General features: G+C 32.9%; 1 protein-coding gene and 1 long non-coding RNA gene across 17 annotated transcripts in view; one reads left to right on the plus strand and one right to left on the minus strand.

The window, feature by feature from the left end:
• The window catches only part of LOC115209283 (tumor protein D52), a 149,542-nt gene that overhangs the window by 84,776 nt on the left and 38,167 nt on the right, over window positions 1–26,599 (plus strand). Inside the window, exon 2 of one of the 13 annotated variants that reach the window (XM_036501096.1) lies at window positions 4,536–4,732. The exons of 5 other annotated variants lie outside the window; for them this stretch is intronic. In XM_036501096.1, coding sequence (XP_036356989.1) covers window positions 4,536–4,732 — 197 coding nt within the window. Of the gene's footprint in view, window positions 1–3,541; window positions 4,733–26,599 lie in introns of those variants that run through there. 7 more of the 13 variants (XM_036501095.1, XM_036501093.1, XM_029777598.2 and 4 more) reach the window with 7 other exon arrangements.
• Window positions 6,537–8,813, minus strand: LOC118762488. 4 transcript variants are annotated; one of them, XR_004998245.1, is made up of 3 exons: window positions 8,792–8,813; window positions 7,487–7,619; window positions 6,537–6,976 (listed from the first exon to the last, which is right to left on the minus strand). It is a non-coding gene; the product is annotated as an uncharacterized LOC118762488 (long non-coding RNA). The 4 variants fall into 4 exon arrangements; XR_004998244.1 differs by having other exon boundaries at window positions 8,700–8,809; XR_004998246.1 differs by lacking the exon at window positions 8,792–8,813 and adding an exon at window positions 8,429–8,588.

The following is a 26,599-nucleotide window of genomic DNA, read 5'->3' on the forward strand; positions in this document are numbered from 1 at the left end:
GTATCTCAGAGTACAGTGAGAAATGTAGATTGCCCTGGTATAACCTTCAGTTATCTTGGTCTGCTTTACCATTAGTCCAAGAAGTTAGGGACAAGTGAGGTTAGTCATCCAGTGCAGCCTTGCCTCTCTATAATCTAAATTCAGAGTCTATAAATTTAAATTCAAGTTGTGATTCAAAATTGCTGGGATCATAAACAGGCAGTGGAACTTATTATAATGCTTGGGACATGATACATGTCAATGACAATGAAATCCTGTCACAATCCTCTGGTCACCCTTGCAGCTATCTTCTCAGTTGCTGATGCTCTGTAAGAAATGCTGACACCATCTAAGAGGTGAGGTTTTGGTCATCTTCGAAAATGGATAAACAGAATATCTGTGTGCGCATGTATTAACACATGTTGGAAATAGCGGAAGTTAATTGATTCATAATTTAATTTATGAGGCTCTTTCTTGTAAACATTGAACTTTAGTATGTTACCATCATTGTGTGAAACTAAGATATTGTACAGAATATGTAGGTATTCTTTAGAATGCTTAAAACTTTCAGGCAAGGTATATAAAAAAAAATCATTTCATAGGCAATCTGGAGATTATCAAGTTTCTTTTTGGCAGTATGTGAAATCACTAAAATTTTTTCACTGATTGTCAAGATGCCAAATATAATCTTCAACCACAATCAATCAAAATGAAGAAAATACTTAGCAATATGGTCCACCCAGCTGAGCTGCTGAGCATGGTGCCACAGTTCAGATTTCCATTCATGTGGACAGTTACAAATGATGTAGAGACACTAGCAATATTTTGGCTGGCATAGGCACAGTTGTGTGGTAAGAAGTTTGTTTCCTAACCCCATGGTTTTGGGTTCAATCCCACTGCATAGCACTTTGGGCAAATGTCTTCTACTAAAGCTCTGAGCTGACTAAAGCTTTATCAGTGGATTTAGTAAAGAAGCATGTCAGGAGTGGCTGTATGGTAAGTAGCTTGCTTACCAACCACATGGTTCTGGGTTCAGTCCCACTGCGTGGCACCTTGGGCAAGTGTCTTCTACTATAGCTTTGGGCCAACCAAAGCTTTGTGAGTGGATTTGGAAACTGAAGCCTGTCATGTATATATATATATGTGTGTGTGTGTCTGTGTTTGTCCCCCTCAACATTGCTTGACAACTGATGGTGGTGTGTCTGCATCCCCGTAACTTAGCAGTTCGGCAAAAGAGACTGATAGAATAAGTCCTGGGATTGATTTATTCAACTAAAAGCAGTGATCCAGCTTGGCTGCAGTCAAATGACTGAAACAAATAAAAGAATATATGTGTGTCTGTCTTTTACTGTCTCCTTCCTTGTCTTGACATCATGTGTGATAATTATAAATGAGAGTCACTGTAATATAAACAGTGTCCTTTGTTTCCACTCTTCCGTGAAAACCTGTCTGGTTATGGTGAAATATTACCTTCCCGGGAAGCATGAGGGTTGATGATGGGAAGGGCATCTGGCTGTAGAAAATTTGCCTCAACAAAGTTCCACCTAACTGTGCGAGTAAGGAAAAGTGAATATTAAATTGATGATGATAACAATCTTGGGCATTTAGAATGGTTTGTATCAGTTACAATGTTGAAACAGCCTTAAGCCAGACAAACTACAGTTTTCATTAGGATATATTCTGATGGATAAACAAATCTTGTTCGGGTTAGCTATAACACAACAATCTATAGAAGCTAAGCAAGGATTTAAGTGTATGTGTATGACGTAACTCAAAATGTCATTGAAATCCAAACTGCTACAATAAAAAGAAGACTTAAATGGGGCAGTGTTCAACAAAATATTTTATTTAGTTTAGATTTCAGTAATAGTTTACTTATAAAATTTTTTCATATCACATTCACTGATTTCAGTTTGTTAATATTTTCAATCTTTGTTGTCTTATTATATTATATTTTGCCTAAAAATACTTCACATTTTATAGAATATCTTGGCAGTTTGATAAATTTCTGTGATAAAAGTAGTATATAAGGTCGTATTGAAATATAATTTCATACTTGCCAAAAAATGTTGGATATTCTTTAGAACTACTTAGGCATTCTATACAATACATTAGTCCCACACAATAGGCTATTCACCTATATAGCAGTTTAACCTCTCATGTTTATAGTAAATAACTCCTGGCTGTGTGGTTAAGAAGCTCACTTTGCAACCATGTGGTTTCAGGCTCAGTCTCACTACACAGCACCTTGGGCAAGTGTTTTCTACTATAGCCCTTGGCTGACCAAAGCCTTGTGAGTGAATTTAGTAAACAAACTATGCAGAAGCCCATCATGTGTGTGTGTTTGTCCTTATTATTTAGTGGTTCAACAAAAGAGAACTAGAGAATAAATATCAGACTTTAAAAAGATAAGTATTGGGGTCATTTTCTTCAATTAAACTCTTCAAGGCAGTACCCCAGCATAGTCACAGTTCAGTGACTGAAACAAATAAAAGGAAACTCTGTGTGTGTGTGTGTCTGATTTATTATGGATATTGACTAGTTAAGAAAACATGCAAGATTCTAACTGCTCTGAAGTTGATGCAACTTAACAAAGACAAACTGTGATCATTGGTGTTGAGTGTTAGATTCACATGTTCTCTGTATAAGTTATAACAAAATTTTGTTTTAGATCAACGTTAGAAATGCTTTACTGTATAGAATTAATTCGTTATGCTTTTGGTGTGTTTTCATAAACATTTCTATGACAAAAGGAATGGAATAGTATTATCTACACTGACTATTAGAAGTTTGATAATTATTCAATCTGTCATTTTTTGAAAAAGAAAAAACAAATGTGTAAATCATTAGGCTTAATTAAAGTGATAATACCATCACTACAAATCTGTGGCCTTGTACCAGTGTAAGAAATCATTATCACATTTAAGTTATGACTGCATTAGTATCCCGTCTTCAACCTGCACTTGATTTCATCCACATGTGATAATGCATAGCTTTTTTTTATGTCATGAGTACATGCTAGAAAGCTAAAACAGAGATGTTAGAGGATTAGATGTTTAAACAATAAACAGCTCTTGACATACATGTGAGTGAGTGGGTGTGTGTGTGTGTGGAGGGCATTATATCTTAGGTAATTTCAGTTGTATTTGTTTTGTGTGATTTTTTTTCCAATTTCTTTTATTCCACATTTATCATGTTGTTTTTTGTCACAGCTTTAAACATCCTAGCTATTTATCAGGCACTTTTGTGATTTTTATACCTTAGGTTAGATCACCCAGAATGTGTTGTGTTCAATGCATACATGTTCAATTCAAATATAAGCACGCGCGCACACACACACACACACACACACACACACACTAAATGCATAACCTGTAAATATGTACTGCTTTCATCACAAATAAACAGGTAAATGTTTTAGAAAATGACATCATCAAATGTTCTGATTAGGTTAAAAAAAAAGATAATAAAATAAAAAGAATCAACATCTCTACAGCAGTAATAACATCCACAAGTCTAAGCATAGGGGAATTGAAAACAGCAGCTGGTTTTCAAAGTTAGGCCAGTGTTGTAATGAAATCATTGATCTGTTGCTGCTGGTTCGTAGCTAGTCAATCTCTCTTTGCAGGAGCTACTTGATAAGCAGTTGTAGTAGCAGCATAAATATTACCAGTCAGGCTAGAACTACTGTTACACCTCCATATATAAGTAGTAAAACAGAAACAATGACAAGATAATATTGGTCATCATGGTTTGTTTCTGAAGTACTGAGAACAAACAAAAACACCCAGCATAGCTGTTAGTTTGATTTTTTTTTTTTCCCCCTTCTTTGCTGCTCTCCCTGTTGCTATTGACTAAACTGATTCCGTAGTCACAGCTATCTCAGAAACTACTCTGCCCCCTCTTGCTTTCCTTCTCTTCTGCTAAGGAGGAAGATCATATTAGTGAAACAAGAAAACAGCTAACTAGATATTTTGTTTATTGAAACAAATTGCTATCATTCTTGTTTCTTCAAAAATAAAAAAATAAAGAGGCTGGACTTTATTGCCTTATTTCTTTGTTAAGAATATATCTAAATAGTCAAATGTTCTGTATATTTATTTATGCATAGCATAAATTAGCATTGAATAACTTGAAAAGAATATATATAGATTTGGTCTTCCTATTTACTGTACTTAGTACTCTGTATTGAATTTACTGCTGTAATTTGTCTTTTTTCTGGCATTTACTCTTAGAATCTGCACAAATTCTGTATCTTTATACATATTCAACACTATCATGTATGAGCATTAATCTGAGGTTTATTAGTTACATAGTTGAATACTTAGCATAAAGATTACTAGGATACATATTTATGTACACCAGTCTGGTTACAATAGTGAACAAAATATCTGTGTGACAGCTGTTGTTTAGATTGTTTATCTTTCCATTCATTTGGAATTAACTAACATCAGTGTATCAAGAAATTGTGTAAGTCTTCACATGGCTGCTACAAAGCCATCCCGACTGTTTTTATCTGGAGACCATCCTGGAAAGTACCAGCCTTTCTACTTCAGCAATGGAGATACTGCCAATGAGGATATGTACCAGCCAAATGCTGCTTCTTCAGCCACCTATATGAAGTTTCTGCATTTAGTTGATACTCAGTTGTCAGATGATGAACCAAGTTCTTCACCACCACCACCAGCAACAATGCAACAACAACCACCACAACCTCCATCTTCATTGTCTCTTGACAATAAGCAAACAGATGGTAAGCAAGCTTATTATCTAACTCTGTTTTTATTATTACTTTTTTCATAAATCTCATTTTTGTCTTTACATATATTGAAATTAATAAAAGGCTTGTAGCAAGTGCTGTAGAGTAGGGTAACGCTAGCTCCTAACCATGTTGACTTCACAGCCTGGTTAGTCTCACTTGTGGTCACTTCATCACACGTACGTCACTAATGTTCTTGAAAGGCATGAATGTCACACAATCTCAACTCCTCCTTTATAAATCTTGGGCTTTGTATATTGTTAAAAGAAATCTAGAATTTTTTTTTTTTATATAACAATTCAACAAATCTATTTTTTTATGAAAAGAAAACATTCTTAAAAATTGCCTTAATACAACCAGAAAATAAAATATAGGAAAGCTTTCACAGAAATTGAGGAAATGGTAACAAATTTTTAACAGAAATTTTTGTATTAAATTTAGACTTTCATTTATTCATTTCTATTTGCTGTTTAATTTCTTCATGTATAATGGGGTATATGCAGTACAACACCTAAGATTATATTGGGGTATTTGTTATATTAAATCAATCTTTCTAACTACTTATAAATTTTAATTTTGTTGCTTTATCAGGTGATGTCTCAGTTGGCAATTCATTTTTTTGTTTTAAATTGTACTTCCAAATAACAATACAAATAAAGCTGTAATTTATTAGACTAGTTGCCAGTGTTCTTTACAAGAAAGGTTCTTTCAAATACGAAAATAGGCTGATTCACTTCAGAAATTCAAAAGAAACTAGTGTATTATATCAATAGATTAAAAATTATGTAAATAGGTAATGTTGGTTTATTGAGATAATTGACACATATTTTGGTGTTAAAAATGTTGTTTACATACCCACCCCACTCTTAAGGATAACTGTACTTATAGGAAGACCAGGAGGGAAATTAGCAGATGTTATTGCAAGGAAAGTGGTATTAGTCAATCCAAAGATCCAATTATTGTTAATGAGACAGCTTCAGATGTTGTTGTTTAGTAGTAGTAATAATCCTTTCTACTATAGGTACAAGGCCTGAAATTTTGGGTTAGGGGTTAAGCCAATTATATTGACCCCAGTGTTCAACTTGTACTTATTTCATCAACCCCAAAAGGATGACAGGAAAGTCAACCTTGGTGGAATAATAAGAATAAGAATTTGTTTCTGTATTCCCACAAGGACGGTAGTTGAGAAGATGTTAGAGCAGTATGAGGGTACAAAATGTGTTGGGGTCTACACAGAAATTGCATGAGTGAAAAAATATTACAGGGAAAGGTTGCAAAAAGTGTCGAAGTTTCTACAGAAATAACATGAATAAAGAAATAGAAAACAATACAAATATGTGCTAGGGTGCTTAAGGAGAAGGATTATTAGGTAGTACTAGTCGAGGATCCTCACAGATCCAGGGTTACTTTGACCTCCAAGGTAAGGGCCATTTCCCAGTTGTCATCTCTTGTCTTGCAGACATGCTGAGAATAGGCCCATTATCATAATGAAAACATACCTTTGTGTGTATTTGTTCTGTTAAGTTTTCTTCTTTTTTTTTTTTGTCATTTGCCTATTGGTTTATTTGTTGTCTCAAAATTTATTCATTTAAAAAAATATTTTGTGTTAAGTTTGAAAGGGTGGAGATAATCATCATCATCATCATTTAATGTCTTCCTTCCATACTGGCATGGGTTGGATGGTTTGACAGAAACTGGCTAATCAAAAGATTTCACCAAGCTCTACTAATAATTTTGGTAGTAAGAAAAAAATTTGTGGCTAATTTAAATATAATTAATAATTCCTCTTTACTCCAAATTACAAATAGTTAATTATTTTCTTTATTACTATATTGTGTTGAAGAAATACATTGGTTAAGATAATGGACTGTTAGACAATAGTTAATGGGTTAACAGCTTTCACATTCTACTGTTAAGCAATACATATGTTTGGTTGTCTACAAGAATGCCATCTAAGTCTGAAAACATTTGATATTTGCATAAATTTGTAAATATCAAAATTTTCAGAATCTTAACAAATAAGGAAGAGTCAAAATAGATAAACGCCAAACTAGGAAATAAATACATTATTTAAAGATTTATTTCTCTAATTAAAATTTTTTTTTTGTTTCATTACTTTATAGTTTTGAATAATTATGTCATAAAATAAAATCTTAATGAAACACTTCAGCTGGAATTTGTTGTCTTCCATTTAAATCTATTGAAATTGCCTTTTATTCTCGTAGGACATCTATTCTCCTGTAAAGAAAGCAATGAGAAATTGGTCATGTTGTATATGCTCTCTAGTTATTGACTTACTTTGTTAAAAAATACAAAATAAATCTGTGAATTTACTACACACAGACACCCACACACACACACACATTGTGTCATATTATATTCATATAATTACTGACTTGATTTCTAACGTTTTTACATGGAATATAAAAAACAAATGTCAAATTAAAAACTGAAAAGCTGCGAAGTTCACTAGTGTTGCAGAAATAACATGAAGACAAAAATAATTTATTACAGACAGAGCCAGGTGACTGGGAAATTCCAAGCTGAGTTAGTGGAACAATGATATAAACAAGACGTAGTTTCATAATGTAAGATTTATGGGACACCAGCAATAAATATAATGACGTAGCCACAGATAAAATGGTGATATCCTGTTGGGCTATTATGAATATTAAATATAGCTAGTCAGAATTTCTAGATCAACATACAAAAATTCTAAAGATTGACACTGTTTTTATATATACTTACTAAGAAATTTGAGAGACAGATATGTCATCTGCTTATCATCTTTATGCTTCAAACCTCTTCCAGTGAATTCCCAACTGGGTTTTTCATATGGATTCTTGGTTCTCCATACTGAACTAACTGGAAAGCTGTAGATCTTCAAAGATAGGGATATATGTATAAAAATAAGCTAAAAAAATTCTTTGGAAATAAATTAGAATCAACAATTTTATTGCAATATATGAAGTACTTAGAAAAATGTTTGAAGAAATTTGAAAATGATGATTTTGTTCTGGATTTTTTTTTAACAAAATTAACAGATAACATTACTATTTATTTGCTGTAAATATGGTATACCATCATGTAGCCATCTTTTTTAATTTATATTTATCTTCTGTTACTAAACTATATCAGTGTACTAAAGTTCTTTCAGTTTTCATTATCTTAAGTAGTTAGAGTTCTGCTCCTGGATAGGACATTCTTTCCTAGATTTTGCTTATGGGAAGTTTTGAGCTTTGGTTACAAGCTGACACAACACTCATCAATTTAATACATTGTTGTTTAGAATATGAAATTGTATCTCTTTATGGTAACAATTTCCAGCTAGGCAGACTAGTATTGTTTATTCTGGACCAATGTAGTAGGAATGATAAAATATACACTGTTGATTATTCAATGTGTAAACAAATATTGTAGCAACTTAGCCAGCTGTGACTCTGTAGATTTGTGTAATATTTCAAAATTTTAGCTTATTATGTTTGCAATAATTACTTTATTTAATATATTACTGTAATCATTTCATTTCAACATAAGGTACTTTTAAAGTAGCATTTACAAGTTGATGATCAGTTTTAATAAACATTTTTAATTTTTTAAGAAACTAAATTAGAATTTGAGCATGCATATTGCTCAAATAGCTTTCTAGCCCCTGCATTAGCTGATGTCTGACATTGAAAATATTGTTACCAGCTGGTTGAAGAACACTTTCATCTTGTTAGTCACTCTTTACTCACAAAAATATTTCAGGCAATAGTTTACTCTGAAAATTTTGAACCAGTCTATGAAATATGGTTCTTATGTTTAGCCTGCATTATGCTTTGTTTATTTATCATTTATATCAACTATTATTTTATACATGCTTACATTCTTGTATCCTGGAAAGGTTTAAAAATGTAATTAACTTGTAATGAAATACTCTTGAAGGACAAATTAATGTTGGTAAAAAGTTATATGATACCTTCAAATAATGTATGTCACTTCTTTTATAAAGACTATAGAAAAATCAGTCATTAAATCCTCTCAAGTTTATATAGTTCATAGAAGACATACACGGCTCCAAAAGTGATGAGGGCTGACTCATACACTGTTCACTTTCCAGACATTTACACATTACTGCATATGCTTTATATGCACTTTTGACAAGTTGTGGTGCACCAGAGCACTGTATACAATAATTTCATTATTATTATTGTCTTAGAGAAAAATGTTGTCAGTGGATATGTTTGAAAAAGCATAAATGTTTAAAATATTTCTGTTTCCAATAATGTATAACAAAAGGAACATTTCTGCTAGGTTATCCCTTACATGTTCCAATAAATAAATATTTCCTAATTTATCTTGATCTTGTTAGGATTTCCACTTGTCCATATGCTTTGCAAACTTGGTTTATAGTGTCTGGATTGAATCTTGTAAAGGTTATAAGTTCAGTGTAAACTGATCTCTATAGGTGTAACATTCTTTCATAACTACTCTATATGTAATGGACAACTAATAAACAGGTTGGATGGCATGTTCCTTCCTGCAGCAGGTACAATAGTGTACACAAAAATCAGTTTTGAGTTAGTTCAAAGTTGCGGTTTTATGTGCTTTATTTGATTAACATATTTTCTATGACGCACATAAAACCATTAGCAAAATCAAGGTCAACTGTTATTTGTTTTATCTTGGTTTAATTTATTTGGTCAAAGATCACAATACCATTTTTGCTTGCTTTTTCTAATGGTGCATTAACTGTCTATAGAAACCAACTCTAATTGAGATTTGTTACTACCAGGATTTGAACAAAAGGTTTTTTGTAATGATCACCAATCAGGTTTTCACTCTATAGCTCTGTATTTTCTCACACCTTGTTCCTTCTTTCCTTTGAGTTCATTTAATGATATCTGTCAAAACCTCTATTCCCACTTGTCTGTCATCTCTTGGCATGTTTATTTATCATGCATGACTTCTTACATAATTTTGGAACAGCGTAGAGGTGTGTGTGTGGGGGAGGTTGTGCTATGTTTGGCTAAAGGGTTAATTAGCTGCATACTGTATCAAAGTATCAATAAAATGCATGTTGCAATGAGTTAGTATAAGTTAAAAAAATATATTAAGATATACAAATAGAATTAAAAGCAATGATGATCGACAGATGTTATCCAGCAAAAGATACTAACTGAATACATTGGCTTGCCATATGGTAAATATATTTTATATGGTAATTATTAAATATTTAGAAAATTTTGAAGCTACATCAATAGCGTAGTCAACTGAAAAATAAACATATATTGGTTTCAAATTTTGGCACAAGGCCAGCAATTTCAGAGTAGAGGTAAGTTGAATACATTGACCTTAGTGTCCAACTGGCACTTATTTTATCAACCCTGAAAGGATGAGTCAACCTCAACAGAATTTGAACTCTTCTTGTTATAATGTTAACAAGCATGTGTGTATAATTTTGATATAACAACATATCAGATGTGAAAACTATAATTTCGCATGTCTCAACTTTGACTAGTGTGTCATGCAGTTTACTGGTTTCAGATGTAAAATAAGAAGCAATAGTATCTTATAATGATTTTTTTAAATATTTTAAATGAAATGTATTAATTCAATCTTACAGTTCTTTATCTGAGAAATTTTGAACTGACTTTCATTGAATTGTTTCTCGGATATATAAATTAGATTTCTAGTAAATTATATATGGTTAATTCAAAAAGAATATTATATGCTTGATGTAAACTCTATATAAAACTGTGAGTAAATTGTTAATCTAACTCGTGAATTTTTAGTTTGTATCCATCTTTTTTGCAATTATTTTCTTATATCAGTGAACAAGTCACTTAACTCTGTTTACATCAGTTCAAAAAGCATTCAGAAATAGTTATCAGATTTTTTGACAATGTTCACACAGGTATGGCTGTATGCCTTCTACTATAACCTTGGGTTGGCCAAAGCCTTGTGAGTGGATCTGGTAGACAGAAACTGGAAGAAGACAGTCATATAAATGTGTGTGTGTGTGTGTACTCTTGTCTTCACATTGCTTGTTGATTGTAAATGAGCATCATTGTCATACAAGCAGTGTTGTTCATTTCTAGTCCATCCTTCATAAAAAAAACATGTATGGCTATGGAGAAAATATTACCTTGCTTGAAAACAGTTGAGGGCTGGCAACAGGAAGGACATCCAGCCATAGAAAATCTGCCTCAACAAATTCCATCTAACTCATTCAAGCATGAAAAAGTGGACATTAACTGATGTTACTTGTACAATGCTGACATTCTGCCAGAGGGTAGAATTTAACTTTTCTTCAACTATCACTGTTGTAACTACAGATCACAAGATTTGTGAACCTCGGGAACCTTTAGAAGATATTCTTTCTTGTCTTTATATTAATAGACAACCCAAATGTAACTTTTGTTTTTAAAATATGCAAATAAAATAAAAATAAACTTGCAGTCATGCAACTAAAAGCACAATCTAAAATCTAGCTGTTTTCATGGTTGTTTTTCATGTCAGGACTACATCAATAATCCTTAATTCTGTTTGGAATTATTTTCTAAAACTAAATTTGGCAATGGTGGTTTTGTGGATATTATAGTTGCTACTGCTGCTTCATGTTCTTCAGTGTAGGCCATCTGTCTTTTCATACATAATATTCTGATTATTTCTATATATTCATCTTGCTCTAATGCAAACTATTACTTGGACAGACAGTTCATTGTACTATTCTTAACATAAAGATTTTGGTGCTACTTTAACATATTGTTTACCACAGTATCCATAGTCTGTGTGGTGAAACAACCTGCCCCGGGTTAGGGTTTAGAATTAGGAATAGGGTTAGACTGCATGCTACAGTGTAGATAGCCAGGTTGACCACACATTAAAGTAGCACCAAAATTTCCTTATTATTGTGGACTGGCAGGAAAAGTATGATACAGGACAAAATCCCTGAGAGTACTTTCACAAAGATACATTTAGTGTTCAAATCTTGTTGAAGTCAGTTTTGCCTTTTTGTTCCTGCAGGATTGATAAAAGAAATATCTATCATGTACTGGGTAGATTGAACATTCTACATATATATCCCAAAACGTCTCCCAAAAAGTTATAAGTAGTAGTAGACTTATGTTTCACATCCTTTACATCTGTGATTTTTTTTTTGTCCACTAATCTACCAAATATACTTCATTAAGAATTTTATTTTATTTTTCAATTTTTCAGTTATATATGTTTACAATAACTTATTTACACATGTGAAATGCACGTGTATGCATACATATGTGCACTTTTATCAACACATGTACATTCAAAGATATTTACAAAAAAAACAGTGATATATTATTGATATATGCACATGTATTTGTGTTTCTTTACACATATACACACACAAAGACACATAGCTACTGCTAGCCTACCTGAAAGGGTTCTGCTCAAGATATAAGTATTTCCCAGCAGGACATCTTCTAAAGTTCTTTTGAAATAGGATTGTTTTGGGAGTGATTCTATTCTTTTGGGCATTTTTTTCTCTTTGGTACACTGCTCACATAGCTTTTATGTTTGACTACATTTCAAAAGCTTTCAACCCTCCCCATCTCAACTTCGTAATATAGTAGTTTTTGATAACAGTGATTTTATTTATTGACATGTCAGGGTAGTGGATAAAGATTTAATTATTCAAAGAGCATTGTTTATTCTTTCACACTGTCTCCCAAGTCATCTATTTTGCCCCTCTCCATTTTCTCTAATATTTCTCCCAAACATCAACCTTCTAGAAATTCTTTCCCATTCACATTTTTTCTGCAGATGTTTACTAATATTCAAGCTCAACATTTACCATATCAATCTCACCAGTTTTGGAAAGCCTGCAAAAGTCATGGCCTTTCCTCTTCTTCCTGACAAAACCTTCAAAATATTTTTCTTTTAATTTAAGGACCTCTAGTCTTTTTAATATCCTTATAATGATTTCAGTAGAAAAGCATCCAAATAAAATACTGTTCACTTTTGACACAGTAAAACACTTTTTTTCCAACAGAGTAGTTGATGAAATGTAATCCAGTTTATTATGAACATTTATTTTATGTAAAACCTTGGGATTTGCATTCAAAATAGTAGTGTATTTGAGTAACTGGAGCTGTGAATGTTATCACATTTAATACATGAAGCATTTAAAATCCAAATTAGAAATCAATTTCTCTCTATATATGTATAATGTTCCAAGGAGACTGAGAAAAATTGACTCTATACTCCGTTTCAACATTCTTTCTACATCTTGGCAGACAATGAGTTGTGGTTTGAGAGAGAGATTCAACTGCTATTTCTCAAAATGCAAACCTCCTCCGTGAGATGGCAACTAATAATATATATGGTTTTGTGAGTTTTCACTTTGAAGTTTATAAATATAGAAGGCAGACATGTATATAGAAGTAATTTCATATTTATAAATAGAGATTTATGTGTATCTATGCACATATACAGGAATGAAATCTATAGTCCATTCATGTTCCATTAGAAAGCCCAAGATATTATTCAAAATGGAAAACAGCATAAATTATGTCTAACATTATGCTTTTATGTTTAACCTGACCTTAGATTATAGATCTCTTTCATTGCTATGTCATATTAGTTTACTATTTCTTGTGAAGAATTATTTTAATTATGAAATATTCACATTCTACTTTATAATATCTTTCGGATTTTGAGAGCTAAGAAGGGTATTTCAACAGTTTATAAACATGCTCAATGTAGCCTCAAAATCTTTGTCTTTATGAAGATATTCATCTATTGTAAACTTTAAATTTTACCACACAATTAGGTCTGAATGGTGTATAATTTGCTATACTGCTTTCCAAAAATTTGTGACCTTGATTTTATAATTAATCTTATTTTTATTTGGTAGATTTGCATTTTCTGATATTAATTTTAGATTTTAGGATACTTAAAGAAAAACGAAAGGAACCATAGCATAAGAGATGCTTTTAACTTACCGTAGATGCTTGTAAATAAGTTGTGATTTTCCACTCTAAAAATACATGAAAAAATACATGTGACTTATTTATTGAATTTTATCATTAACATACACGTATAATTGCGTATGTCAGGTAGTTTGGCTATATAACTAATTAGTCTATATGAATATTGGTATTGCTAACAAATATATGTTAATGACATCATGTATGAAAATATAAATTATTGCTTAGGTAGAATATAATTTCACTATAAATATGAGACTACATAATAATGTCTGTAATTATATGTTGTCTCACAAATTTATATATGGATAGCTTCCATATGTAGTCAAACGATTGTTACCCTTAATTTGTGCATATTGTCAATCAAGACTGATTATTTAAATGTACCATTGGATTTATTTGTTCCAGGTGTAGATCATAGAAACACAATATGTTATACTTATGGTTCTGGTACCTTTCTAGACAATATTAACAATAATTAAGATTATTTTAACTTTTTTTTTAAGGCAATTGTAAGTTAAATTACAAACAGTATTTATGGAAAGTGGCAAGTGACTTATGAAAAGCTGAAAGGTTAAAGCCAAAATATTGTAAATGCAAATGGGGTACATCTTATTTATTAATGATTCCTAAATGTGTGTATCATCATCATCATCATCATCATCATTTAACGTCCGCTTTCCATGCTAGCATGGGTTGGACGGTTCAACTGGGGTCTGGGGAGCCCGAAGGCTGCACCAGGTCAGTCAGATCTGGCAGTGTTTCTACAGCTGGATGCCTTTCCTAACGCCATATATATATATATCATCATCATTTAACATCCGCCTTCCATGCTGGCATAGTAATTTTCAAAATTATCTTCATTAAAAGTTGTAACAACTAACAATAACAATTGAAAGCATGTTACCTTAAAAATAAAGGAATAATGTATAAATCTGAAAATGAAAAGCAATTAGAAAACACTACCATTCAGTAGTTATTTCTTATATTGGTACAAGGTCACAGTACTTATTTTATTAATCCTGGAGAGATGAAAGGCAAAATTGACCCTAGCATTTTCTGGTTCTGACAATTATGCCATTGACAGCTCAATAAAATTTAGTGGGATTTATGTCACAGAGTATGCAATCTCTAAATTGCTAAAAGTGCAGTTTCAAACTCTAATAACTGTATGATAAATGCAAAATCTAAATTCATTACCACCTTATAATACTGTCCGGTCATGATGAAATCAATACCAAATATAACTTTCACCAAACAAAGTGTGTTACCACACAACCATGCCTCATCTTGCACACTTTGTTTGGTGAAAGTTGAGGCATGGCTGTGTGATAAGAAGCTTGCTTGCCAACCACATCATTCCAGGTTCAGTCCCACTACATGACACCTTGGGCAAGTGTCTTCTACTTTAGCCAAGGGATGACCAAAGCCTTGTGAGTGGATCTGGTGGACAGAAACTGAAAGAATCACATCATATATATGTGTGTCTTTGTGTCTGTGTTTGTCCCCCATGACTACTTGACAACTAGTGTTGGTGTGCTTAGTGGTTCAATAAAGAGGCCAATAGAATAAAAACCAGGATTTTTAGATAAATAAGTACTGGAGTCAATTCATTCAACTAAAAATTCTTTAATGCAGTATCCCAGCATGGCTGCATTCTAATGACAAAAGACAAGTAAACGATAAAAGATAATAACTTCTAAATATCATGTCATTCTGTTATTTTCTCTATAAAAGCATGGCTTTCAGATTATTACTAATACATGAATTTGTTAAGAAAGTCTAGTGGCTTATATCTTGCAATATTTGAAAATTATTGAGCAACCTAATATTCATTGTTCTGATTTAAAATCTTTCTTAGATGAACTTTGTTTCATCCCTCAAAATTGATAAAATAAGTACCAGTAATATACTGAAATCAAGTAATTCACTTATACAGTTTCCATACAAAACACAACTCTTCATATCTTGTAAAAATATTTTCAAGTATCCATTTTCAAAAAATGACCTGTCTATGTGAATATAGAAAAAAACAATACATTTGAGATAGTAAAACTTCCTTGGTTTTCCTTATATTTTGCCATCTGTTCTGTGAAATGCATCCTTTTAAAATGCCCATCTATTTCACTTTTCAAGTAAACATTTATGTGTTTAAAATAGTTATCAAAAACTCCATAGTCTTCTTGATCACAGCTGGCCTGGAGTTAAGTAGTAACTTTATCTTCATGTGATTTCATTTTTGCAAACTATTTTAGATTTTGCAGTTTTAAAATATTAATTTCTAATAAAGCTATAGGAAATAACTAAATCACAATCAAATGCTCTGTCTACAAAATATTTAAGTTTTAAAAAAAGATTTTAAATCTTTCTTTGTGTAACTTCTCTTGGTCTTTAGGTTCCTGTAGTATAGTTCACTGTTCTAAACATTCAGATCAGTTTACTTGGCTTATGTTGTCCCTGCAAATATTGACTGAAAGAAGTTCAGTAGAGCAGGTAACTCCATCAATCTCACAGGACTGATAAGGCCTACAAAAATCATGGATACTGCCCCTCTTCCTATTCATAACCTGTCATTAGTGAAGGGTATTTGGCTCACAATTGTAAGGTCTTGAGTTCAATTCTTGTGTCCTGGAGGAAGACACTTTATTTCACATTGCTCCAGTCCACTCAGCTGGCAAAAATAAGAAGTACCTGTATTTCAAAGGGCCTGCCTTGTTATATTTTGCATCATGCAGATTCTCCCTGCGAACTACTTTTAGGGTATGCATGTCTGTGAAGTGCTCAGCCACTTACACATTGATTTCATGAGCGGACTGTTCTGTGGATCAGATATACTGGAATGGAATACTCATCATTGTAACCAACAGAGTGCCAGTTTTTTTTTTTTTTTTTTTTTTTAAGATCTTATCACCAATATAACATTGTGTTAGAAATCAAAACGCTTCACTTTCAAGAGTAGAATGGCTCACTACTGTAAATAGCAAGTATAGTACTATTAGCAAATGTTTTTGTTAGCGTATTGTGTTGAGTTCTGGAACTTAACTACAACCATGGTATTACTGTACCCATTGTGTCATATCATTTGGAGTACATAAAGTCTGCTTATCTCAGTTCACTTTGAAAATATATTTCACTCCATTTTTTTTTTTTTTAATTAGTTTGTCAGGGACGGAAGGGCAGCAACCATGACCCTTTGTTTTTTTCTAGACTGCTAAAACTGGTGGAAAAAGGGAGGAGGCCATCTTCAAACCAAAGACCAGGCCCTGATGCCTGCAACAAAATGAACCCCCACTAAAATCACACAAAAACCAGGTGATGGTGATTAACCAAATAATAGATTAAATCTACTTCCCTAAAATTCAGAAGATAAGGAACCAGAACAAATACTGCAAGACATCTTGTCTGATGCACTAACAATTCTGCCAATCTACCACTTTGGTCTAGTGCTTTATTTTATCTATTATGTAAAGATAATAGACAAAGTTGACCTCAGTGAGATTTCACAAATGAGTGATTAACAGTCAGACTCTCTAGGTAAAAAAAAAAAGTTACAACAATGCTGATGGTACATGATCAAAGTGGTTGTAAAAAAAAAATTACAATTTTCATTGTTACTATGGATTATTGTTATCATTTATTGGGTGATAGATTCGACAGAATGCCTTGCCATAATTCTTCTAATTCTTTGATCCATATTTCATATTTTACTTAATATGTGTAATCTTTCAAACTCCTTACAGAGATGGTATTGTTTGTTGGACAAATTGCATCAATAAGTATGCAAAATTTTATAATGATATCTAGTTTGCTCCTATCTCTCTATCTTACATATTTGCAATTTTCAGAGAAGTAATCCCACTGTTTTCATTTTTTGCAACTGTCTCTGATGTAAACTTGTATCATTTCTCTGATGTAAATTTTGATTTACTTGCATATTTCCCACATATAGGTAGCTACCTCATCATGTCCCCTGAAGCATTGTGAATTGACCACAAATGTGGTATTTAAGTTTGACATTTTGCTTCAGTATATAATTCTGTTTGATGTCTAATCAGGAGGTACTAATCCTGGAAATCATAGGCACTCAATTTTCCCTATTTGGAACCTGATGTAGCTCTATTGTTTATTGCAATTGGGTTTATTTAATCAATATAGGAATCTGCTATGAAATGGTTTTAATTTCCATCCCTTCATTTTCTCAACTGTTTTTTATTTTACTTATTTCTCTAAAATTTTTTTCCTTACTTAATCTATGTACTTCTGCTAAATATTTCAGTAATTCTTTGTTTAGTGAATACAAGGTTTTGATTTTGTTATGTTTTATAACTACTTAAAACAGAATGCTTTCTATTTGTATAGTTTTTTCTCATTCTTTAAAATTTTTTATATGACAGCAAGTCTCTAATCTAGCTGAAGAGAATTTAAAGACCATTCTTAGTTATATAAGGTCCCTTCCTCCATTATGTCTTTTTGGATAATGTAATCTAAATTCTGAATTATGCTATAGTTTTCCTATTTTCTATCTAGTTTTTGGATCGCTTACAACTTCCACTTTATAACATTGAAATGATAGCTTACTATCAAATGTACTGACATGCTTATTGCTTCCATCCTATGTTTTGAGTAAGTTTACTCTTAAGGATCATCTTAGTCAGCTGAGATTGAGTCTTTACGTTTCATATCTTCTATTTGTTTACCTTCATTGATTCTCAGACATTTATCCATTTCTTGTGTTCTTAATTCTTCAGTTGCATTGTCAGTATTTACTAACATGATTAGCTCGCCTTCATTGAAGGTGAATCTTGTCATTCATCAACACCAAGCTACATATTGTTTGCATTGGAAAGACTTTCTAATTGTGTATCTGAGTTAGAATACAATTTAAATTATTATTTTTATCATTATACAGTTTTATTATTATATAGATCACAAAAACATTGGGAACAATGTGGGATTTCTTAAAAGGGTATGAAAAAGGAGAATAACTAACAAAAAAGCAAATTCCAAACAATAATTCCCCAAAAGTGGGAGACTTTCAAAAGTTACTCATGAGAATCCCACAGCACCCCTAAAGTAATTGTCATTTTCATGTTCTCCTTCTTCAATCTACAGGCACATACTCAGAGTAGACCCTTTCACTTGGACCATGCTCATTACTATCATTACTAATTTGCTGGATAGGGTGAAGGGCAGCAATTCCCTCTCTGCTTTCACTTTCCTTTTTATGTGAAACTTGAAAAAGTTGATTATTTCTTTCATTGGCCACAAGGTCCCAGGACATTGAGTAAAATAAAAATAAAAAAGAAGTATAACAATAAAGAATTTCAACAAGAGAGTTCCCTGACTGAAGGAAGACCACCGTATTTAATTGGGAGATGTCTTCATGCAAGTGCTCAGATTACTCTATCACATCCAAGGCATCAAAAGTGCCTTCTCTCTGTTTCTTTCTTCTTACAAAGAAAAGCTTACAGAGGGTAGGCCATTCAGTCTCTACACTCTTGCCACTCTCACTTATATTTTGTTGAATAATAATAATTATTATTATTATTTTGATTCTCACTGTTCTCTTTGCGGTTGTTCTTTACTTGAAGGCAGGCAATAACAAATCACCAAAGCTTTCAAGTCATGCCTTCTCCTGTGACTCAAAGAGACAATACTCTCCTTAGAATGTGAGCTGTACCCAACAATGCTGCCTTCTGGATCACTTCAAGCCTGAAAGTAGCTCCAATATTCTTATGCTTTTCAAAGCTCTTGGAAACTGTTCCTAATGCTCCAGCTATCACCGGTTTTACCATTACTTTCTTCATGCCCCATAACTTTCCTATCTCATCCCACAATAGCTGGTATTTCTCACTCTTTTCTGTTTCCTTACATTTCACCTTCGAATCACCTGGTATTGCAACATCTATTGTCTTTGCTTCTTTTAATGTTAAGATCCCAGAGTATTTATTAATGTTCGTTTTCCATTATTCCCTCTGGCTTGTGTTCATACCATTGTTCTGCTCTCTCAAGGTATTCTTTACCGCACAACAGCCAGTGGACATATCTGGCCATATTGTTGTACTCTTTTTGTATTCGCATTGTGCAAGCTTACAGCACTCACTAACAATATGGCTTATACTTTCTCCCTTCTCAGAGCACATCCTACAGTGTGGCGAGTCAGTGCTTTTATCAATGTGGGACCATATCATATGCTTTCCTGTAGTCCACCCATGCCATCACTAAATTTTTGTGTCTCTTCTTGCAGTCAGCCAGGATAGTCTTATCGATTAGTAATTGATCCTTCATTCCTCTGCTCTTACATCTACACCCCTTTTGTCCCACTGGTAGTAGGTCTTTCTCATCTAGGTATTTATAGATGCTGCTTGATATGATGGCTGTCATCAGTTTCCACATCAGTGGCAAACAAGATATTGGTTGGAAATTTCCAACCGCACTCCTTTACTTGGCTCCTTCTGGCATAGTACCGTTCTTTCTTTTTGTCATCCAGGCCAGTACTTGGATGTCACTTCTCATTATTTCATCCAGCTGTTTCACAATTCTCCTCTGCAGAGCTGTCAAGTTTTTAAGCCAAAAGCCCTAAAGCTGGCAGAATCATTAGCTTGCCAAGCCAAATGCTTAATAGCATTTCATCCATCTTTATTTTCTGAGTTCAAATTCCGCCAAGGTCAGTTTTGCCTCTCATTTTTTCAGGGTCAGTAAAATAAGTACTAGTTGATCACTAGGGATGATGTAATCTATTAGTTCCCTCCTCCAAAATTACTGGCTTTCTGCCAAAATTTGAAATCATCATCAGCTTCATTATTATTATTATTATTATTATTATTCTTTAGTGAACTGGCAGAATTGTTAGTGCATTGGAAGAAATGCTTGAACAAAAATACTTAGTAGTATTTCTTCCTGCTCTTTAAATTCAAGTTAACACCCAGCCAAGGTCAACCTTGCCTTTTATCCTTTTAGGGTCAATAAAATAAAGTACCAGTCAAGAACTAAAGTCAATGTAATCAACTTATCTCCTCCCCTACAGATTGTTGATCTTTTGCCAAAATTTAATATTGTTGTTATTATTATTTAGCGATCACTAGTTCAATCATATAACTAGTTTAATCTGCTTAAGTTCATCATTAAGTACATACTATATATATGTAAGTATCTATGGACGTAAGGTGACATGTAAATTGCTTATTTATTATAAATCTACATCTGCTTGCATTAGATAGTACATGTTATATCAGTGCAGTATCATTGAACTCCAGTGTAACTGTTGAAAAAACATTTTCAACAGGCATTTAGACAAGTGAGTTTAGTTGAATAGGATTAGGGGCCATGGCCATCATGTATTTGGTTGGGTTGGGGGCTGTTACAGTATTAGCTGATAAAATTTTAATATAACAGAAATTTAGTTCTTAGTATCCATCTATTTATCAGCATTGTACAACCAAATAGTTCAGGATTGTTGTCCATAGGAACTAAAGACAATCAATCCTGATAATCTTGCTCTCATACAGTCTACTGAAGAATTGCAGAAAATATACTTTATATGAAAGGATGGTCTAGAGCCTGTGGTCTGCAGACCCCAGGTGGTCCACAAAGGTAGTACTGGGGGTCTGTGAACTAAATTCAAAATTTCGTGTGTGTGTGTGTGTGTGTGTGTGTAAAGGAGTGGCTGTGTGGTAAGAAGCTTCCTTCCCAACCACATGGTTTCGGGTTCAGTCCCACTTCGGCAAGTGTCTTCGACTATAGCCTCAGGTCAATCAAAGCTTTGTGAATGGATTTGGTAGACTGAAACTGAAAGAAGCCAGTTGTGTGTATATATACATATTTATATATTTGTGTGTATATTTATGTGCCTATGTTTGTCCCCCCCCCCCACTATCGCTTGTCAACTGATGTTGGTGTGTTTACGTCCCTGATTCGGCAAAAGAGACCAATAGAATAAGTACTAGGCTTACAAAGAATAAGTCCTGGGGTCGATTTATACGACTAAGAGGTGATGCTCCAGTATGACCTCAGCCCTGGGCTGAAACCAGTAAAAGGTAAAATAATATATACATATATATATAAGGATAAGCATATTAAAAGGGGGGCTGTGAGAAAATAAAAGGGGTCCTTGATAGTGAAAAGGTTGGGAACCACTGGTCTAGAGTCAAAAAGATAAACAGTCAACATGGCAAACTGCTAGCTATTAACAGAGAACATCAAATCCTTGTATCACATAGAAAATGAATGAATACGTAGGACTTCAATACTGTGTACTTATTGCAAGTGAGGTGTATACTAAATGTGCAATAAGATGTGTGGCAAATTATTACATTATCAGAACTTTTGATGTGATAGATTCATAGGAGTGGTCAGCCACAGAAGAACCTATAAAATAAAAAAAAAATGAACTTAAACAGCTTTCAAAACACAGTTAACAGTTTTTATTACTTAGTTAATCTAATTAGTTAGCAGGTACAGCTGTAGTGACAGCATAGTTGCAGTGGAAGGGGAAAAAGAAATTATCTTGGTAGGTAGCAAAGACTTTTTCTCTTCACTTCAAAGGCAGACTAGATGAAGTGTGCTTAAGATGTATGATACTAATGAGTTATGGGTATCATCAAGTACAAATGATCTGCAGAAGACAGACTTATCCTTCAGATATATAAAGCTTATTTGTATTAAAAAGCATTGCACAAGTGAGCTGAGAGAGCAACCAAGCAGTAAAAGCATCAGCTAAAGTGTGCAGGACATAATTATTCTGAAGTAGATGTATAGTGCAAATAATCTATTAAAATGAGGCACTGTTGCTGTAGCAGAGGGACAACAAATTTCAGGAATTTCCCCCTGATTTTATCATCCGATGCAGTTAGTCCATTGTGTCCACAAACTGGAAAATCGTAGCAAGTATTTATCTAGTAGTCTTTCTAGAGCATAGATTCTCAAAGTGGGTGCTACTGCTCCCTGTGGGTGTTGAGACGGTCCAGGTGGCCCCCTAAGGGGATGGGGGGTGTAGAGAAAAAGGAGGCATTGGGAGGAAGGCATTGAGTTGGGGGACGCTATAAATTTATCATAATATTATTATAGTATTGTATACAAATTATATAATGTATTAAATATCAAATGATTCATAGTATATATAAATTAGTAAAATATAAAATATTTATGTATACATAAAAATAGGGTTGGGGTACTGAGAGTATTACGTGGCCATGATGGGGTGGGGCCTAAAAAGTTTGAGAACCTCTGATCTAGAGGGATATTTCTTTCGCAGTTGCTTAAGTCTTTATGTAAACTATATTGATCCTATAATGAAATTTGAAGAGTTTCAAGAAGATTGACTTACCAGTATTTTCAGTTAGTGTCTCACATTTCCATACCTCTATCATTAGTGTTGATTCAACACACTAAAGATTTTTATACTTTTGTTGTTCTTTGAAAGGAAAATTTTTTATCTAATGGCAAGCATTATGAAGTGTCATTACAGTTCAAGTCAAATCCATGAGTGGTTTTGATTCCTAGTCAAAGCCATTTTAATTCAGAAATTTGAGGCTACATGCTTTATAAATCTGAAGCTAAATGTCTTTGTAAGAAATCAATGTTTTTATTTGACTGAAAGGTTAGTTGTTTAGTATTGTTCATCTGTGGATTTCAACTGAAGATGATGATGGAAGAATATTAGGTGAATGAATTCAGTTTTTGTTATTAAAATGTTGCCCCAACTATAATAAAGCTTACTACTTAAGCATTTAACTTTAAAAGCTTTAACCTTTTAGCTTTAACTAAAAAAATGCTTTTTTTTTTGCTTTTTTATTGGCTCCTTTTAATTCTCTTCTTGTAACTAAAGCTTAAACTTTATTCTGTGAGAAATACATGTATTTAACCCTTTTGTTATCATATTTCAGTTGAGATGCTCTGTGTTTCTTTCAATTAATTTTAAATATAACAAAGAATTTAGTAAAATAACTTAGTTATCATTAAGCTAGTGTTAGGAGCATAAATTGTGACTAAGGTTTGGTGGAAGATTTTAATTCAGAATTTTTGAAAACAAGACATTTGTACTACAGAGCTAGAGGCAGTTTCAGGCGGGTTGGTATCAAAAGGGTTGCCTCCAATGATTTTAACTAACAGCAAAACTGCAGTGAAAATCCTTGCTTTGATGTGAACTGTAAAATGTTTTGTATTAAAAAAAAACTGCCATTGTCTTTATTTAGTTATATATTAGGAATGGAAAGTGTTTCATTGTTTACTGGGCTAACACTGTGGCTAACATAAAACGGCTTTGTTATTCTCCTTGTTTGTATTATGTCTGGAAGATATTTTTCTGCTGTGTTGATTTCATAGGCTATTGCAGTATGCAGCTCTCTGACAGATAATTCTCCTGCAGGAAAAGATCAATATATTTTCCCAATATCATCTTTAGAATTGCCATAATTAAGCTCAGTTTTAGTTACTGTTGTTCAACTGTATACTATCTACTGAAAAATTCATTCCAATTTTATCCTGAGAAAGCAGGGTAGAAAATAAAGCTAATAATTAGTTTTCTCCTTGCTACACTAAGTCTCTAATACATTGATGGGCTCTTATAATTGCATCTAACTAGTTTAGTAATTGAAAGAGTACAATGTTAGTGAATATGTGTGTAATGGAGGTTATCTAATTATTAGATTATTCATTTGTTGAAATCCAGTGAGTGTTAAATGAGAGAAGTAATTACATTTTGGAAAACAACTTTTTCAAAAAAAGTCTTTATCCTTATCATCCTTGCTATTTGTGACCAAGAGAGTGTTGTATTTTAGTGGTGGTGGTTGGTATCAGCAGTATTGATATCCCCACTGTAGTAGTAGTTGTTTTGTGAGGGTTTTTGTATTGTTGTCCCAATAAGTTCTACTGAGCAGGCAATATTCAGTTTGTCAGTTGAAAGGTTTAGCAGTGACTACAGCCAGAAGTCACTATTAAAGATGATTCTTGCTGTAGTTAAAGTGCAAATAATATTGTTCCAGCTTTTGAGAAGGGATAGATATGGCTGTCTAGTTAAGAATTTCACTTCTCCAATCATGTGATTTGGGGCTCAGATTTTGTGCCGTATCTTGAGCAGGTGTCTTATACAACCTCTAAGTCAACCAAAGTGAGAGAAGCCTGCAGTGAAGTCTGTCACATATGTATGTAGATAGGTAGCTGTGTATGCATATTTGCATCAATGTGTTGTACCCTACAGCATGCACTGCTGTTGTCACTCCTCCAGTCAACAACTTGTCCTCTTGCTTCATGCTTTTGCAGACTTGTAAAATAAAAGATTTGTTATTTGAGAAACAGATAAGGGTTCACAACAGGAAAGGCATCCTTCTGTCAAACAATACCTCAATAATATTTTTGTCTAAACCATGCAAGCATGCAAAAATGGATGTAAAGAGATTAGGTTTAACAGCTAAGCAACTGGAAGTGCTATTTTATTTGAAGTCTTTCTGAATGTCAGCACTGATGAAGGTGAAGCCATGATAATTTTGTCTTTTATTCAAATACAGTCTAGCTAGTCAGTATTATTCAGTAAGTCATTAACCTTTTTGTTACCTTTTTAATAGGTTGAGTGACTGCATAAAGGCCTCCATAGTCCACATTTAAGGAGCTGTTAGTAATTTTAGGATGTTGACAATGATGGAGATAGGGTTCATGTGTTTCATTAAGGTTTCCTTTAATAATTGTTTATTTTAAAATCTGTTTATTTTTGTAATAGAATTATACCCCTGAATTTATTGCACTTGTCAAATATATAGTTTATATTTATTGTGCAGTTGATGTGTGCTTGCATTTGTAAGCAATCTGTTAGCATCATAATAGATAAAAATAGTAAATGGGTGGTTAAAAAAAAATACACTAATTATTACAAGCTTGTAAGCTCAGACCAAGCTGCAACTTCTGTGTTAGAAATCTTATTACTCCTTAACTCAATGTGCATAACTATGAAATACTGTCACTGTTCATTTCATGGTTGGATGGTTATCATTCAATAGTTATTCATATATAAACCCTATCATTCAGCTACTAGTTTTGAGAAACAAGTAAAACATCATAAAAACACTATTATTACTCACAAGTTGGTTAGTGAAAATTTTTCTATGACAATGTTCATCTTGTGTGCAACAGTTTATAACAAAAAAAAACTCTTGAGTTCTGAGAGTGTCAAAAGAACGTTATTTCATACCTTGGTAATTTATAAAGTGATTTGTAATTGATTACTGAAGAATAAGATTAGCTACCTACCAGCCAGCACTTAACCTAGTTTTTGCTGATGCAGAATTCAATATTTCAAGTGTAGGAATCTTTTGAAACAACATCCTATAGAATAAAAGCATCATGTTTGAATGGCTTCTTAAGAATAAAAAAGGTTGTAACCAAACCTTATGCCTGATTTTTGTTTCAGTGAATATTTTTGAATATTTTCAGTTTACATTATTTTACACACACACACACACACATGCGAGTGCACACACGCACGATGTCAAAGACAGTCAGTCTATTTTAGAAATATACAATTATATTTTTTCATGAGAATAATGCTTGAGAATTTTTGTTTTAAGATATTGCTTTCTTTTTATATGACACAATTCTTTTTTCCTTTTTGTAAAAGAACTTCGATATGAAGCTAGCTCATTCAGATATAAGATAAACTGACACTGGCTTGATTTGAACACAGAACATTAAGATGCTTGGCACACTAACAAAATCTTTGCTTCAACTGTCTACATTTGCTGCTGTCAATGTCATCTTACATGTTAACAATTAAATTCTTTTTTTTTAAATTTCTTTTGTAAGATTTCATAAAGATGAGCTTATAATCAAAGAATTGATTCCAGTATCTTACTGGTACTTAACTTTATTGATTCCAGAAGACTAGGAAGCAATATCTATTCCAGCAGGATTTGAATTT

The sequence above is a fragment of the Octopus sinensis genome, linkage group LG3 (genome assembly GCF_006345805.1).
Source record: "Octopus sinensis linkage group LG3, ASM634580v1, whole genome shotgun sequence".
NCBI lineage: Eukaryota > Metazoa > Mollusca > Cephalopoda > Octopoda > Octopodidae > Octopus > Octopus sinensis.